This window comes from Strongylocentrotus purpuratus, unplaced genomic scaffold, assembly GCF_000002235.5.
Source record: "Strongylocentrotus purpuratus isolate Spur 01 unplaced genomic scaffold, Spur_5.0 spur5_scaffold_14, whole genome shotgun sequence".
NCBI lineage: Eukaryota > Metazoa > Echinodermata > Echinoidea > Camarodonta > Strongylocentrotidae > Strongylocentrotus > Strongylocentrotus purpuratus.
In genome coordinates, this window is record NW_022145599.1 from 30,070,647 (window position 1) to 30,089,826 (window position 19,180).

The 19,180-nt window shown below is 37.4% G+C and overlaps 1 protein-coding gene across 4 annotated transcripts in view; it reads right to left on the reverse strand.

Annotated features, from left to right (window-relative positions):
* Window positions 1–4,926: 4,926 nt before the first annotated feature.
* LOC100889000 overlaps window positions 4,927–19,180 on the reverse strand; it is a 34,244-nt gene continuing 19,990 nt past the window's right edge. For 2 of the 4 annotated variants that reach the window (XM_030984696.1, XM_030984695.1), the window contains 11 exons: window positions 18,294–18,592; window positions 16,857–17,039; window positions 16,340–16,556; window positions 14,893–15,037; window positions 13,933–13,997; window positions 13,350–13,414; window positions 12,226–12,313; window positions 10,378–10,427; window positions 9,774–9,857; window positions 8,641–8,702; window positions 4,927–8,033 (listed from right to left, as the gene is read on the reverse strand). In XM_030984696.1, the coding sequence (XP_030840556.1) occupies window positions 8,017–8,033; window positions 8,641–8,702; window positions 9,774–9,857; window positions 10,378–10,427; window positions 12,226–12,313; window positions 13,350–13,414; window positions 13,933–13,997; window positions 14,893–15,037; window positions 16,340–16,556; window positions 16,857–17,039; window positions 18,294–18,592 (1,275 nt within the window). In that variant the 3' untranslated portion in view covers window positions 4,927–8,016. Of the gene's footprint in view, window positions 8,034–8,640; window positions 9,858–10,377; window positions 10,428–12,225; window positions 12,314–13,349; window positions 13,415–13,932; window positions 13,998–14,892; window positions 15,038–16,339; window positions 16,557–16,856; window positions 17,040–18,293; window positions 18,593–19,180 lie in introns of those variants that run through there. The other 2 variants (XR_004064013.1, XM_030984697.1) reach the window with 2 other exon arrangements.

Here is a 19,180-nt window from a genome sequence, read left to right on the forward strand (position 1 = left end):
ATGCCTAGCCTAGGCTCTAGCCTAAACTTAATAGAATGGTTCAATTGAGCATTCATCAGACTAATGATATGAACAATTTGGTCTCACCTTACATTATGCCAATGACACATCAGTCCCTGTTTCCATATTTTAATTCCAAGGATTAAGAGATACTTTCTTTGCAACAGCTAAGTCCTAATTAATACTAATAGTGCTACATTGTGTAGCCTGTAGGCATAGCCTATGCTAATAACACTATATGCATGCTGGATCTAGATTTTGGACGCACGTGGTACGCGAAGCTTACGTAGATATCTAGGTCAACTTAGGACCTATGCTCGCGCTGCTTGCATCACGTTCGTGACCTTAAAAAAAAAAAAAAGGAAGGCGAGGAAAAAGAAGAAAGGAAATATGTAGAAGGAGGGGAGGGGGAAGAAAAGGAAGGAGAAGAAAAGAAGAAGAGTAGATGAAAAGCAGAGGGGGCGGGGGAGAAGAAAATGAAGAAGAGTAGATGAAGAAGCAGAGGGGATTGGGGAAGGAAAAAAGGCCCAAGGAGAGGAATAAACGGGATATAAAGAAGCAGAGGGGGGGGGGGGGGGGGAAGAGTTGATAAAGAAGCAAATGGGTGGGGGTGAAGAAAAAGATGGAAGAGTACACCTGTAGATGAAGAAGCAGAGGGGATTGGGGAAGAAAACAAAGGAAGGAGAGGAAAAAGAAGAAGGGGGAGAAGAAAAGGAAGGAGAAGAAAAAGAAAAAGGGGGAGAAGAAAAGGAAGGAGAAGAAAAAGAAGAAGGGGATATGAAGAAGCAGGGGGAGAAAACGAAGGAGAAGAAAAAGATGAAGAGTAGATGAAAAGCAGAGGGGGCGGGGAGAAGAAAATGAAGAAGCAGAGGGGATTGGGGAAGAAAAAAAGGAAGGGGATATAAAGAAGCAGGGGGGGGGAGAAGAATAGATGAAGAAGCAAAGGGGTGAGGGTAAAGAAAAAGAAGAAGAAGAGATGAAGAAGCAGAGGGGATTGGGGAAGAAAACAAAGGAAGGAGAGGAAAAAAGAAGAAGGGGAGATAAACAAGCAGAGGGGGGGGGGGGGAGAAGAGTAGGTGAAGAAGCAGAGGGGCGGGACCGGGGGGTGGAAGAAAAAGAAGAAGTGGATATGAAGAAGCAGAGGGGTGGGGGAAGAAAAAAAAGGAAGGAGAGGAATAAGAAGAAGGGGGAGAGGAATAAGAAGAAGGGGGAGAAGAAAAGGAAGGAGAAGAAAAAGAAGAAGACAATCTAACTAAAAATAAGAACAAACATAGACACACGAAACAAGCAGAGAACTTATTAATCAATTCCAAATTTAATTTGTTCACCAATGAATTGAATGTTTGAATGAGGAGAGCTAGCGTAGCGTATATTTCGTATTATGTTATAAGTGTTTCTAAACAAAGGGTACTTTGGAGACAAGGTGTCTGGCAACATGCGTTTATCTCAGAAGTTATTTATAAACAGATCATGTTTGCGCGGTAAGATCACGTGATCTTAGTAGTGATGATTGAACCTTCGAGAGAGAGAGAGAGAGAGAGAGAGAGAGCAGTTCTGCCCTGAAAACTAAGCGTATGCATTTGTTCGAATCTTTCTCATCTTTTCTGTTTTTGCAATTCTTTGTTCCACCCTCTCTCCCTCTCCCTCTCTATGCTTGTATATTCCCTTCTCTTGTTCATTACGGTTCTAGTTCTAGGAGAATTACCCTTGGGCAATCACCCCGGCCAATTACTCCCCCCCCCCCCCCCCCGTGGACATTTACATTTCCCTGGAAATTACCCCATTCCACAATCACCCCCTTGTTTAATTCCATGTTTTTCTTTCTATCAATCATGTATTTTCGATTATCATTTTTTCTTTCCATACGTAATGTAGATCTTTATGAAGCAATTATTAATCATTCTTCTGGTTTCCTTCGTAAATGTGTTCACTTTATGTATTTCTTAGATTTTTTTCAATCATTTTCTATTTTTTCCTCAATCCTCAAGTATTTCTTTATTTCCTTATGTATTACTCGTTTTTCGATTTTTTATTTCCATCTATAACGTATTTTCATTGTTTATCGCCATGCTATCTTGTGTGTGTATTTTTGTGAAGTGGGGGGGGGGGGGCTGGATTCTCTCTACATCATCATTTTAATAATCGCCATCAATACATACAGCCAGCATTTTCATCATCGTCCATCAATATCATCACCATCATCATCACTACGGTCACCATCGATAAATCGGTATCATCAGAACAACTCAACATCTCTTCAGTGACTGGGCAATAACTTTCCTTTTCCACACAAAGCGGTTCCCTTTAGAAATTTGATTTGTTTACTAAAGCTTTGTTTCGTGAAGTTGCCCTCTCACTTCAGACATGCATGCCGCTGCGGTTTGTAGAAAGAACAGAAAAGGCGTAAACATTGCGTAACATGCACTTTCTCTGTCATCATGATGGTTCGTAGTAGGTCCATGCTGAAGGCTGGTGGAATTTGACAGGGGCCACGCGAGCGGCCACAGAATATTCATAAAACAATAATTTAAATGTAAATAACTATGCATCATGAGCCACTCGTGTTTTCTTAAGAACCCCTATAAAAATTGTGTTGCTCTTTACTCGAATATCGCAACCCTGAATCGCATTTGATTCCACATTTGGCGTCCATTATGCGAGCACGAGCATACAGCCAGTAGTTAACTAGCCTAGCCTCGTGGTTGCTGCTTTCCCTAACGTCCGCAATTAAGGCACACCTTTTTTCCGTCAGCAAAATATCGGAAGTCGGGAGTGCGCCTTAAATAGTCAGGAACAGGATATTTGAGTCCTCAAATGCTACTTTTTAGTGGTTTTCAAAAATCTCTGTGTCTCAACATGAATTACATAATGCAAATAAAGAATAGGATCTACTATTTGAAGTTAAACTACGTTCCTAATTTGAAAGGAAGAGAGGGTTTTTCAGTTTTTGTTTTCAGTCTCGATAAATTATGCCCTGTCACAAGGCACTTTGCCGGTGTCATAGGCGATTTGTTCCACGCAGGCGATCTGTTCCTCGGAACCGATCGCCTGGATATGTACCCGCCGATTTGTTCCGGATTCGTAGATTCGTTCCACTAGTCACAGGCGATCGGTTCCGGCCAGGCGATTGGTTCCGTGGAACCAATCGGCGGGATATTTAGCCGCCGATCCGTTCCGAATCTCAACGGAGAGCGTGCGTGCTCACGTATTATTGAATACACGCCATGGTACACCCCTAAAGCAAAATGAACTATTCTGGTCGGCCTTTGCAACCAATCAAACTTCTCCAAATTCGCTACACCAACGATTGCCAATTTGAGAACTTTGTTTAGAAATGCAGATTCCCGTTGTTCAAATATGTTGATAATTGCGGCCAATGATTGACCACAAAATAGTAACTATAGACAGCGAAGCGACGGGGACTGGGTGGTCTATAGTGAAAATGGCAGTTGTTGCCATAGGCTTAGTTTGCCTGTAAATGCAAATGTCGGGGTGTTTTCTAATCAGGCCTTCTAATTTGGTTTGAATGCTGCTTTATATGATATCGTGTTACGTCAACCACCTATTACCGGGCTTCATCACAGAATCTAATTATATTATGCATGTGGGCTGCATGCATGATATGTAGTTTAAATGAAAGAGATGCGGGTGGGGGGGGGGGGGCGGGGTCAACACAAAACCCTTTCCTTACTTAATTCCAAGTGCCATTTTAATATCAATTTTGTCACAAATGCTACGTGCACCCAGGGAGGTGTTAACTAACAGCCACTGGTGCACCTTATACTTTGAAAAAGTGGCCCTTGTACGTTTTATGCATTTTAAGCATGCCCTTTGAATCTGTGATGGGTGTCCCATCTGTAAGTTACAATTTTTTTCTTTCCCTTTAAAAAAAAAATTAGAATACTTCAGTCTCAGAAAGGCCTCATTCTCTGAAATTTCAGATAATGTTCTCATTGCCCATGTAACTGGCCTGCATGGAGTGGTCATCTTTATTCTCATGTGCTTTCGATTAACTGTGAAGCCTGTCAGTGTGGTGTAAGGAATACTTGTGATTAACCGATCATCCATACAAAATTTTAAAAAAGAAACCATGAGCCTGCATGCATGTAACGCAGCAAAAAAGAGAGAACAAAAAAAGGGGGGGGGGGGGGAATGGGACAGCGTAACAAGGGTTGCGTTAGTGGGGGGGGGGGCAGGGGGGAATTAAAATGTTATTTCAAAGGGTCCCAAATGAGAGGTGGTTTTATAAGGGAAAGGTACCTAAGAGGGACATGTGAAAGGGGAGATGTGAAGGAATTTAGGGAATCATATACACAGTCTACTCCCGTTATAACGAGCACATATACGAGATTCCCTTTTAAAGACGCAATTCTACTACGTAACCGTCCCTGTTTCAAACATGTGCACATGGGTCTATGTGCCTATTTCATTACAAGGTAATTGGCTTGGTCGCAAGCACCTTGTTATTTTCTGAATGTGTTCATTACTGTTTAAACCAATTTCATTTTTTTTTTCTATTTATCTTGTCAAATTGCCATTCATTTAAATTCTTCGACCGCTAGTTCTGAAATGTATCGTCTATGCGACAAACTGAATGTGAATAGCAACTGATTAAAATTGCAATGCATGTACATGTGAATTTATTAAGCAGTACTACTACATTAATATCTACAGTCACTTGTTTACCAGAAGCAAGAAGCTCTCTGGATCTACCGCATGCTTCTCACCCTCTTTCGCTCCGACTCTCCTACACTCTCTTCTAAACCAAAATTGTACTGTGTGGCTTATTCTTCTTTAAATATATATTTTTGAACTAAAAGTCAAATGTACTTTTTATGTTCTTGTACAATACCCAAATGATTTTTCTGCAAATATTAATATTATCATACAGCTTGAATTAATGTACACTGAAAATGAACATAAAGATTTATGTATTTATTTTAAATGTCAAAACTTTTATTCTTCAAAATATGATATGCTTTTCTTTTCACAACGGCACATCAAAGAATCACGCTTTGAAGCACCACATGAAATGATGCAATAGGCAAGCGCTGGACATAATTTCTTTTTCTTTTTTTTTACAATGGAAGTAAAACGATATGATATGATACATGTTATGATACATATGTACATGAATTAAGCATGTCAAACATTTCAGAATGTTCTACGTATTTATGTACCAACATTTAGCTATCGTAATCAAGCTCATTATTCTCGATTGAATGAACTAAAATCCTCATAGTTTAAAAGCCTTGATAATATATTAGTAAAACAAGAATTCCCATCGATGAAAGATACTATTAAAACTCCAATCAATGACAAAGTGAGACTTGAAATATCACTGAAAGTAATCGATCTCGAGAAAAAAATTCTGATCTGAAATATATCTCACACTTCTGTTGCATTCCCATGAACTCTAAAATGGAACACTTACGTATTCCTCTACGATATTCTTAACTAAAATATTGTTTTCTGATGCATTAGAGGGACCAGAAAGTGAGAGATCATGGGGAAAGGCATGGTATCCTCGGATGAAACAATTACATAGCCAGCTCTCTGATGGCGCAGTCACATTTCCACTGCGGGCCCGCACGGCGTGTAGAAAACAGTTTTTTACCATTTGCATAAGGTGCAGTACAGCGGAAATGTGACTGCGGGCGTTAGAGAGAGGGCCTGATGGGTGTTACATAATCCCCGGTGACAAACTGTCTGGGGGAAAAGCAAATAAAGAGATTGCAAGACCTGGATTTTCTCCAAGGTTAGGCTAACCAACCAGAAGTAAACTAGCCTGTGTTTTGTATTTGGAAATGTTGGAGCATTAGTATACAAGTTGTTTCTTCGATAGTGAATATGGTTAAAGACCAAGTATTGTTGAGAAATGCCAGAACCCAAAGTATTTGAATGGACTGAGTCGGTCAACTTCGTACTGTCCGCAAACATTTATTACAGTTAGTCCGACGGCCTCGCACGACGGATGGGTTATAATGCAAACAGGCATTTTGCAAATTCCGTATGATAAACTTTCCCCATGATCCCTCACTTTCTGGTCCCTTGTATATCTGAAATTAGCGCAGAGACCATGTTGCCCCTTAATCTTATCTTATAACATCATTGCCACTCCAGTGTGTATGGTTTAAATTTTTGATTTGTCAGTTACATGGTAATATTTGTACCATTAAAAATATGTTCTGCTTCACTGTGATCTCCACTTTACCAATGCCAAACATTAACAGTATAAAAACTTCAATATTTTACCACAGCTTTTAAAGCCACAGCAGCCCTGTAGTGCACCACCTTGAGTCCGGAACTACATGTACTCAAAATGTCCTGTCTTCTAATCCAGATTGCAATATTCTGATCTTGTACTATATATGCCCATTAAAAATATTACAAATGTATCTATTCTTTTGTATCTTTATAATTCATAACATTCATACAACTGCTATGTCTCCAAGTAACAAAATGTTATCATTAATCCAATTATAGGCTAATTTATACTGAAATGTACAATGTATTGTCAATCATTGTATCAAAACGTAGCTTTACAGTGTATGCCCTATTCCTTTCGTAACCAGGACCATCAGCATAATGTTAGAGGACGGTGCACCATTAATACATCCATACACAATATTTCAAGATTCTTTATTTTATGGAATGTTTATGGAATCAAAATTACCGCTTCATACTCATTTACATGGGCGTACACTTCCAAGATAATTTTTTTCATCAAATATAAAGTGATAAACATAATTATGACCTAATGTTGTTTACAAATTGGCTTGCACTGAAAACGGACAAAGACAATTTGGACCATTGTGACTTCATTGTGATCTCAAAAGACATTGAAGTGTCATTAAGACAGGAATGATTCTCGATTTCACAAATTCCAAATGAATTCCAGTCTTCACCAGATCTGATATGCAGTGCGTCCCCAAAGAACAAAAACCCTAAATCAAAGGGTTAATTTATGCAGACTAGGTAGTGCTCTATAAACTAATTCCAAGTCATATGCTTTCAAATGATACCTTAATGACACTGATCCATACACACTTCACCGAGCTCTATTGTTTTGAGCATGGCGTGTCAAAAACCATTCTCGACTGCACAGTCTGAATGAATGCCCTTACAAGATAAGAGAAATATGAGACCCTTAACCGATTACTCCTTGATATATGGCGATACATACTATTACCAAGTTTGAAGTTCTAACCTCAAACGGATCTTGAGATAATAAAAACCTTTAACTTCATGTAAATATACCACTGTGACCTTTGACCTACTTACTCCAATATCTTATTGCTTGATCTTCCTATGTTGATACATACTACTACAGCCCACTACCGTTATAACAAGCATGGATACAACAAGATTCTCCCAGTCATGTGCACATGTGTCTATGTGTTCAGTACATGTATAATGAGGTAATTGGCATGGTCTTGAGCACGTCGTTAAAATGAGTGTGGACTGTACCAAGTTTGAAGTTCCTACCTCAAATGATATATTGCCAAGCAGTGGGACCAACTGACGTACAGTTCTTGAGCCGATTAAATTGTATCATGTGTTAGGAGTGTTTTTATCACGAAGCATAGATGTTCAGCTTCATGCAGATGTAATGACACTTTTGGCAAGTGAAAAAGTCACATTTGTATTCTTTCTAGATCCACAATTTCACCTATCTTACCGAATATTCAATTAAACTCAATCAAATACAATAACAGATTGATTCTTCACCTTATAACCAAAAACATCAAATTTGATGTTTAAGAGCAGCAAGGGCCAAAATAAAAGTGGTCTTCTGACAGGTTCTGACTCGTTAAATATGCAGAACCTGTTCCGGTCATGTATACAAGTTGGATGAAAGAAGCCACTTTCTGCGGACCTGTAGACTGACTGGTACCCGCATAGTGTATTATGTCTGTAAAAATTTGAGAACTTAAATGAACATCTTCTAAGGAAATATATGAGCTCCTCATCTCACACAGATCGAGTGTCCTCTTCAATCAGTTGTTTCCCAAGTTAGATACCTGGAGCTTCTGCAGATAGAAAAAGCACATACATGTATGAAAGGTATGAAACGGTCAATGTTGTACCACATGGTATGTAAAGTATTCTAGGGTTTCAGCAAGCACTTATCACAACAGTAACAGGTTAAGATCATGTTTTCCAAAGAAAGCTCAATTAATTTTGATTATTACATCATTAAGCTAACAAAACAGTAATATAATTGACTTGCCCACTGTAGTTCTTGTTCAGAGAGATCACAAAAAAATACAACACAAAAACAACAAGGACAGTCAGAACAGTGTATGTCTACAGGACTATACTATTATATTACTAGGCAAGGAAGTCACTAACATCTGGGGACTGAATGAACATAAAGTTTATGACTTTATGGGATGAACCATGATCTTTGACCTACATACTCCAAAATCATTCTTGGCTATAGTATGATACCATGTATATGTACCTTCATATCAAATTTCATCAAAATCTGTCAAACATTACAAAAGTTATCGAATGGAAAGTAGCGTTCACAAGACTTTTACGAATGGCTGGACAGACAGAAGGACATATGGCAGTGTGACATTCTTGAAATTTTCTTATTGAGGAAGAAATGTGTATTCCTAGAGACATATATACCTGCATTGAACACAAAGCTGAATGCCTCTGGGTATAAGACGTAATTCAGGTAAAAACTTGCCCTGAGAAAGAGAAAAAACACACAACAAAAGCAACATTGTTATGGTCTATATATTCACGATTAACAGCGCCACTACTGGCAAGCTGCCGCAGGCTAATTTCTCAGCTTGCAGGAAAATGTATTTCATACAGTGAAGAGCTGCAACTCGCTAGCCACCAACACAAAATGTACTATTTCAATTTGCTCAATTAGATATCAGCACATATCATTTATTGAATTGGAACTAAAAACACATCCATCAAATAAATTCTAACTGAAAATATGACTTTTGGGGGACAAAATTATCAAACCACATTTTTGTTGATCAAAACTACACCAATTTACAATTTCCATCATCAAGGAACATAGAATAGGTCCACCTGTACATGCGTCAAATAACATGTGTAACCTCAAGAAAATCAAAGACGGTTCCTTTGTCTTCAATTAGACAATTCAATAGATTTCCCAATAAATTTCAATAGAATTCTTTCAATGGGATGATTTATGTGTGTGTCCAAATAATGCTTTGCTACACCATTGTTTAGTATCATAATTATATTATATTGACTGGCCTTGAGGAAACATTGAATATATTGCCTGCAAAAGATTCATATTGTCCAGAGTCGTAGACAAGGGCAATATGGTTCTTTTAAGGGTAACATTTCCGATGTTCCCCGAAGGCAGAGCCAGTCAATATAATTATTATTACCTACAGCTGTATAATTCATGCATGTCATTAATTTTTTTGGTAATAATGACAGACATGTGTGTTTGCCTGTCGGTCTGTCTGATTTCAGTTTATTCAGGCATGTATGTAATCCTGCCTAAGCGATTGTTACGTAAATTTTTACCGCGGGTATCCATTGCTTAAAACTAGATCGCGTACATTTGAACTTTGTTAAAGCGCACTCTCCAAGAAAGAATGGATTATGGCCCAATGTTGTCCTCAAATTTTGTACAGTTGTCTACGGGGAAAACCCGGAAGGGGGCAATATGGCAAATGTTGCCTGCTTCGGGTTCAGATTAGAAGTGGTGCGCAAAATATGGCTTTTTATCTTGTAGCTAAAATGCCTTCTATGGGTAATAATCTTACATGTCATTAGGAATGCCAATCAGCTTCAGTTTCTCAGCAAACTTGGGTTCAATCCAATTCCTGCAAATCAAGTCTTGTCCAATGCTGTGATCAATAATATTTTCAAGTTATTCATAAAAATAGCATAATATAATATCCTGGTTGGTTGGTTGCTACTCAATTCCAAACATATGTACCGGTAATTAAAAAAAAAAAATTATCAGGCCAACATAATTTTCAGTGATATGCCTCTGTTAACCACTTACCCCGTGACAACAGTCATGTGAGCATGTCATTTCAGGTATCCATTTCAAAAACTCTTGAACAGTAAAAGAAATCTTTTTGTGCCAGGGCAATATATGATGAACCATGGAAGTGGTATTAGTAATCTACCACATAGGTGATGTCAATTTCTGACACTTTGAAATAAAGATATTCTGTTACCTTTAATACCATACTTGCCATCATAGACAGTTTCTGAAATCACATCTTCATACTACCGGTTTAATAAAATTTGGAGTGGACTATTAGGCTATTATTATTATTATTACTATACTTTTTAGATTGTGTCGCAAATTATCTATATTTTGATCAACTTAATGCTGGGTAAGAAACAGAAGCTTACCAAACTGTGTGGTATTGTTTAAACAATCGTACCATCATTGAACGCTCCATCTGTAAGAAAAATCAGATGTATACAATTGCATGTCAAATTTTACCGAATCAACTTCTGTACAAGTGCATATCCTGCATTAAGTAATCCATAAACTTCACTTATACAGTGTAAAGAATGTTCACTGAAAGTGACATGGAGCTAGGGTACAAGTATACAACAATACAACAATTCAATTGGTCTGTGCAGTATCATTTCTGAACCCTATAGCCTTGGGGGGGGGGGGAGGGGCCTGATAGGCCCCCCCCCCTTCCCCTTGACATTTTTCACGATAATTTTTAGACGCGAGAAGCTCTTGTCGCATGTATCATGACTTTTTTCTTTCAAGTCTCGCTCATTTTTTGAGACCAAATTCGTGACACTTGGGTACCCTGTTCCAAAGTTACACATAATTTTGTACCTGCATGTCAGACCAAAAATTGCTCAAAAACGTGATTTCATGTATAATTTCAATACAAATTGTGATTTCAGCTAAAATTCATTAATGTTTGATTATTTTTGCTTTTATTTATTAAAGTCAATTAATTTTATGCTGTTTATGATTGCAAAAAAATGTTGCCAAAAAAATGTCCTCAAAATAAAACAATAAAATTAAAAAGTTTGAAAAACAATGAAATACATAAGAAATTAGAAAAAACAATGAAATACATAAGGAATTAATTTTTATACCACAATTTTTTTCAGGTTAATTTGTTGAGAATACTACAAGTATCTAGACAAAAAAAATAGCCTATTTGAAGCTTAATAATAGTGATTTGCAGCAAATATCTGATTTCATGCATAAATTAGTATAATTAGCATAATCAAGAAAATTACAATGTTTTGGAAAAAATTAATGATAAGACTGGAGATTACGTCATGGGCAACGTGCGTGCTGATTTTCATTGCGAATGCGCAGTCAACGGCCGAGATCTCAGAAGGGGGCCTGACAAGCCCCCCCCCCCCCCCCCCCCCCCCCCCCCCCCCCCCCCCCCCGGGCTATACAGTTTCAAAATAGCCCGGGCTATATAGGGTTAAAAGACCATTGTCTATATGTATCAATGGATTGACAAAGATGTTCCATTTATGTGACCCCATATAAACATCTGACCCAATATCTTCTCTCACAGAATATAATGGACAGAATGTACTTTGTAGGTACAAATTCACCTGTGTACCCATGATACATGTAAGTGAAAGTTATCCCTTATTTGCTCAAGGGAGACACATAGCCCTAATCAACCTATACAATAGATTACCCTATCTGCCAACCCTCAAAGTCAAGAAATATGGTCAAATGATTAAAAACAAGAGAATGAGTAAATTACTCAGTGCGAAATATATGTCCCTGCCAGAAGTGTACATCATTGGAATAGCTAAATTTAATAAGGAAAAGAAGCATTTTTTTATTTTTATATTGGAATAAATTGAATCAATTTGCATAAATAATATTTGTGTAGAACTTCTGTGTGTTTCATGTAGTTTTACCAAATGGAACAAAAAAAAAATCCAAACCGGTCAACAAATGAAAGAGGAGTAGCCTTTTTTTGTGATTTTGCATGGATGGACACAAGAACGCACACATGTATGGAGCCTGTTTTATAGCCCCCTCGCAAAGTTTGTTTGGCTGGGACAAAAAAATGTCAAAATAGGAACATCCATGAATCTTAAATACAATTATATATACAGACTTTTTTTTTACAAAAATAGGGACACATGCTTGTCAAAAGTGAAAAATGCTCATTCTTTCTCCAAAAATAGAGACAATTCTTCACAGGTGCGTGTCAACAATTATGCAATATGAAAAACTGTTATTAGTACCTCATTTGAAAACTCTCCTAGTCCATCATAGCTGAGTTGCTTCAATACGACCAATTTCCTCTCGATGAACAGGTCATGTCTTGATGATCTAAGTTACATTACAAACAAAGAAATATTTTGTTAAACAGTTATAGTTTGAATAAAAGGTTTCTAGAATAACAAATATGATCTTTTAGTTTACTTGTACTCAGGTGAGTCATAAGTCATAGACTACTTACAATTTACTCTCAAGAAAGGAGGGGGTTGGGGAAGGGGTCTCTAAGGCCAGACGCTTCAAAGAAACAAACCCATTCCTATCGAAGCATGACTCGGTCTAAATAGCCCCCATTAAAGGATGCTCAAAACAGGCTCCTACTTACATAACTAAAACTTATCTCCGATCTTACCATTACGTAAGATTGATTGATTGAAATGGTATTTTATTATTCAAAACCACATTGCAGCTCAAAGGCTGAATGACATGGCATATACATTCAATAATTTACAAGATAAACTTAAAACATAGAAAATCATTTACGCACTAATAATCATAAAAATATCAGTCAATAACTAAACAAGGACAACGCAAAGCATAGCATCCCCTCGCTAGGTACAAATGGCCTATGCACGTCAGAACAAGTTATGTCCATTATTACTAGCCAAGGCATATATTAATATCTGGGGATTGAATGAACAGAATGTTTACTACTTTATGGAATGACCTTTGACCTTTGACCTACATACTCAGAAATCAAACTCAGGCTGTATTTTGATACCACGTACCTTCATATCAAATTTTATTAAAATTCGTCAAACAAATTGCGAAAGTTATCAAACGGAACTACATTCTCGCATATAATGAGCTATGAACTTTGACCTACATTGTCCAAAATTGAACTTAGGCTGTATTTTGATACCTTCATATCAAGTTTTATTAAAATCCGTCAAACGCTACTGAAGTTATCAAATGGAAACCACATTTGTTACGTACGGAAAGAAGGAAGGAAGGAAGGAAGGAAGGAAGGAAGGGCGGAAGGACGGAAGGAAGTAAGGACAGACTGCAGCGTTACTATATCTCTCCGGCCAACTTCGTCATCGAGGGGATAATAACTTTATAATAAATAAATAAATATAATTAATATTACCTCACTTTTCCGGCAACAATAGCTTCCACGTGGTTAAGTACATCAGCAAATGGTACAGCAGCCATCTAAGAGAAACAAATATGTTCAAAGTGTATGTCTGCAGTCACAATCTATGGCCCAGATGAAAGAAACATTAAATGCTCAAGGGCCCCTACCCAGACTTTATTTGGACTTTGATCACCGAGTCACAACAGGAATCTTGTCTTGGTTCTTTGGCAAGTGCTATAGACCAATTAGAACCATTTACACTTTTACCCCAGTAAGAATAAGATGCCCCCAAATTTTACCTGATAGTGGAGTTTCTCCATTATAGAGAAACTTCTCATCTAGCTACCAACTCATCACCACATAATTCTGGTAGACTATCGAATTGAGGAGCTTTGCTCCTTACTCGATATATTCATATTGTTCTTCAACTTTACCTATGCCATCTGGACTCTGCCTGATAAATATAATTGAATTGTAAATACATCAACTTGTACCTCTTCGCTTTATTTACGGACTCCTCATATAATTATACGATCCCTACACAATAATACATGTAAAACTTAGAGGTATAATTTTCAGCAATATATAAACCTACCTTCAAGTCTGCAGCAGCGTTGACAGCTTCTTGGGAGGATGCCTTCTCAACCTTATACATATGACCTGTAATGAAAAATTATCATTAAAATTCATTAGTAATTAGAATTTAAATTGAATCCATATCGAATGGGTGTTGTGGAAAACATATCTACAATTAATAATTGAAAGAATTAATTGGAAAATGTATCTACAATTTTTTAATTAAAATAATTCATTATAGAAAAGTTGAAATAATATGTCTGTATGCTAATGATAACTCCATACAGGATCTGGACTATGTGAATTTGACCCTCAATCTAATCATTAATGTAATAGTTCATTTATCTTAACGTGGTTGAGACAGAATTATTGTTTCTCTTCTATTTTGGAACAAGTACCAGGTATTCTAGCATCAACCAGATTTCAGGGTTTTTAATCACTGGCCTATAGAGGGTCCTAGGGTACTTATGCTATGGTCACATTACCCAAAAGTAGGCTGGTCGGCGGCCGAGCGGCGAGTTTTTAACCAATTCTGCCCGGCAGCTGCCCGGCCACCGAGCGAAGGCCGCCCAGGCACCGCTCGATTTTAGGGCATCGCTCGGTCGCCGCTGAAGTTTTAGCGCGGAGTTAAAATTTGGGCGGCGCCTGCTCACTTTTCACTCGCCGCCCAAAATACGCTCGGTGCCTGGTAGGTCGCCGCCCGGGCACCAACCTAGTCGCTGGGCGATGCCTAATTCCAGCAGCGACCGAGCAGGCTACTGATCGGCCGGTCGCCGCTCAGATTTGTGACCATAGCTTTACATACTTGTACATGTATAAAAATAACTTTGTTCTATTTCCCCCTCCTCTCTGACATGAATGAATAATAAAAATTCATACCAGAAATGAATACCTTGTAATCCCTCTCAGTTACATTTGTCTCGTCAATAATCGTGGAAATTTATTAAAGATAAGTAGATTACAAAAGACAGAAACATACCTTTCTTATATCCCACACCAGCTATAGAAGGTGATGCCAGATCAATATCAGTCACAGACACCTTCTCATCATCATACAGGATCCACGTTTCCTTACAAACAAGTGCAGTGTAATGTCCACTGGACATGCTGCTTCCTTCATGCATCTAATGACAAGAATGAAAGAGGATTGGGACTCCCATTTCCTAACTGCATAAAATATCCACTTTCATTTTCTTTTTCTTTTTTTTGATGGAATAAATATTCTCATCAAGGGATTGTACAGCAACTTATTCAAAGGGGTGATTACTACCACAAAAACCAAAAATAGCACGAAACGACGACATAAGATTACATTGTGAGCATATAACTTCTTTTTAAATAGAAGTAAAGATGAAATATGTATATGGATAGCTTTATATCTACTCAAAAACTCTGAAATCAACGCTTTAGATAGGTTACAAAAAGAAATTTTGAGTATTTATTCCCGCCAAAAAAAAAATTAAAATGGCAGTTACAAGAACTGATCTTTAGATATCATTTTCAAACACTTACTGAGATTTTCACTATTTGAAAATACTTCCCATTTATATCACAATTTGAGACATTCAGATTGGTATTTTTAAACTATAAACTCATATACCTCATATACCATTTTCAAGTACCATAATTAGATATTTTTATGCCTCCGTTACGAAGTAGCCGGAGGCATTATGTTTTCGGGTTGTCCGTCCGTCCGTACGTCCGTCCGTACGTCCCGTTCTCGTGATCGCGTTATCTGAAGAACCGATTGATGGATTCGTGCCAAACTTTGGTCATGTATGTATCTTGCAGAGCCGATGTACTGAGTATATTTGAGGGTCATGATGTCAAAGTTCAAAGGGTCATATATGTATATGAGAAATTGCTTGTAATCACAATATTTTGAGAACCTGTTAATGGATTACAAATGAACTTGAATTTGAAAAATTTCTACTGTTTTGGTTGGTAAAATTGCTCTACGACGGAGGCATCATTTTCGACTGCGTGCAGTCGAATTCCATCTAGTTAATCTGACAAGAAAATTTAAATGGCTGTTAAAAAAAGATCGATATCTTTTCCAAAGATTAATTGGCACTGATTTTAACCATTTAAAAATATTTCCCATTGATATTTCTTTATGAGACTTTCAGATTGGTATTTTAAAACTATAACTCATGTTTATACCATTTTCAAGAAACAAAATGAGTTTTATTTTATTCTAAATATGTAAATAAATATCTTTAAGCTTGCTTTACGTCTTGTACTCGTCTGAGTCATACACATAGATTACCATAAGTAATATTTGGAACAGAATTTCAAAATCATACATGTGTAGAAATTATTTGTACCTCTAGTAACCCACTACAAAACAACAACGGCAATAAGTTCATATTGGGCCTATTGACCTAAAAATTGTCAAATACTACCATATACGTTTTAACTCTCACCATTAAGCTTCCAAGGTGATATTCCTGCATAAATCCGTCTTTAAGTGGAAGGGAGAGGCAATGGCTGACATTCATCCTTTCTGTATTTTTGGTAAGTCGAGATTCGGACAAAGCTTGCCGGACCTCCGATTCTTTCCAGCGCTGTAGCGTGACCCACAGAAAGTCTGGCGGTGACTCTGCCACTGGCCTCTTTTCCATCTTGGTCAGGGTCTGTCCACTTTAAATCAAATTAGTGGGAAGATGTCAATTATAAAGCTCTCAACAATTTTTTTTTTTTTAATAGAAAAAACAAAAACAGTTTTACTCATTTGATATACACTAGCTGTGCAATATTAGGAACAGTAAAATAACAATGGCATGGTATCTCAATAAAAAGAATGTGCTCAATGATTTTTTTTAAAATAGCATAAAAAATAATGATTTCTAAATCAGAAATATCAACAAGTGCAGGAATCTGAAAAAAGGGTAACATGATTTCATGTTTAAAGTTCTTAAGTGAAAAAAAAAATGGACATACCACTTGTCGCAAAGGCCTTTGAAGTCAACAGTAGCCCAACTGAAAAATTCCTCGAGAGTGGTGTCGAGTGATTTGTTGCTTCTGCATTCTACTGGCATGGAGCCGTAATCAAGCTCTCCCCCAAGCCTTGATGCGTCACAATTAGGGCACTTAAGTTCATTGTGCCCCTGCAAATGACAACAGCTAAAACAGAAGGTAAACCAAATGGAAAAAATAAAATAAATGAGAAACAAATATCTATAAGCAGTTTTCTGTTTGATAAAGGAGAACTTGTGTCAAATAAAGATATGAAACTAGAAACCGTGCGCTCGGCGGGTTGCGCAGCCGAGCACATGTATCCCCCGAACCAACTGCATTGCACTTTTGTGGGTGTTAATGTCAACAGAACAAGTTTAGTGGTGTATGTTGTTCTACTAGGCTCGCGGCAGATGTTTGATTTTGGGGAAAAGGTGGAGGCTAAGGTACTGTAGCTTTCTTTTCAACTTGTTTTCAATTACAGGTCCATGGATTCTGGTCTGTATTCATTTTGGTAGAAATATAATCTACATGAAAGGTATTATAGTAGAAACTAATATGAAACTAAAAAAAAAAAAAAAAAAAAACAAATACATGCCAAAATAGGCTTTATCCCTTTTCTTTAATACACCTTCATACTAGATTAGAAAATGGTCAAACAATTACTTGAACCTGTAAAGTGTTCACAAAGTAATCTTAACTATTTCTTTACATCATGGTTACTGTGGCAACCAGGGCTCTGCCCCACAAAGGCTTCATCCTCTTTCCTTAATACATCTTCATACCAAATTTGAAAATGATCGGACAAGAACTCGGACCTGTAGAGCGTTCACAAGAAAATCTCTGCGGCGGACGCGGGGGCGGCGGCGGCGGCGCGACAAGGCCAAATCCATAGTATCCTCCGAACCACTGTTCGGGGGATACAATAATCCGACCAATTTGTTATATTCACTGCCCAATCAATACTCATAGATATACTGAAATGTTTGTTGAATAGCATTTGGCAAGTCTGGTCTGCCATTTCAGGATATTTGTTTATTTAAAGAGCTGATGTTTTTTACGAGCATCATGGCTCTTTACAGGCACATCTCAGTCTGGGGCCTATGAGGTTCATGTACCAAGCACAGACTGTTAGTTTAGTCTTGCCCCCTTGAAATAAATTTAATTGACCTGGAGCTTTGGGCATATTTCCGGACCCCCGTACATTTGGAAATTTTGAGGTATCACTTTTTTCAGCCTAGCCTACCTTCCCTAAAGAAGTCCTAAAAAAATTATTTGAAAACCCACAACACATTTTAAAGAGGTAATTTAAAAATGGCAATTAGGACTGTGACACTCATGCACATTTTATTTTTATAGTAGGTTTACGTAATAAAAAAAAAAAAATAAAATAGGGAATTCATGTAGAATCAAAACTTATACCTTTGAAGGAAAGTGCATTTACTTGAACCACAATGGAGACATTGCGAGGACAGGATGTCAAGCATAAACCGTCCAGCATCGTGTTGCTCTGCATCGTTGTAGGAAGGCAGAAGATCCTTCAAACTCTGTACAGCCTTCTTCACTGCAGCAGTGTTATCTGCATTATAAAGTTGTAAGACTCCATCAAGGGCAGGGATCTTGTGTACACTCTGTTCCCTGTACAAGTGGACAACTGGAGATGCTACAAGAATTTGTGCAGTGGCATTCATATAGCACGTATTCCCGGTATTTCTTATACCCTATGAGAGAAAAAAATAGGAATGAAGAGGCGACAACAAAATTATTTTAAAAGAATCTGTCAATTCTTTTGAAGGCCTATAACATCGTTTTACAAATTTCTTATGTATGCTATTGTTTTTAATTCTGATGTATTTTATTGATTTGAGACTTCTGATATTTAAGGTCATTATCTAGATCAATTTTTTAGCTTGCATAAATGATAAATCAAGTCTAAAGATTGAAATGTTACTGATTTATAAACCAAACCAGAAACTTCACTTTGCCACGCGTTTTGTACACAATTTTCGGCTCGTACAGTACTGATCATGAAGATGTTTACTTTTTGTGGGTGGCTAGAATTATTAGACGGCATGAATTGTAAAGATTTTTTTCTTTCAAAGTAACAAAAAGTAAGTAAGATAATAATGAACATGAGAACTTCCACAAAATAAGCACCATTTATAATACTGCCAGACATGGCATCTGTTGTTGCTCACATTAGATAAAAGTCGTGAGTAAGTGATTTAATAGGTGAGTATGAAAGACGTTGACTACAGTAAATGACAAGTTAATAAAATGTAACATGTGATTTGAATTAGAAAAATAAT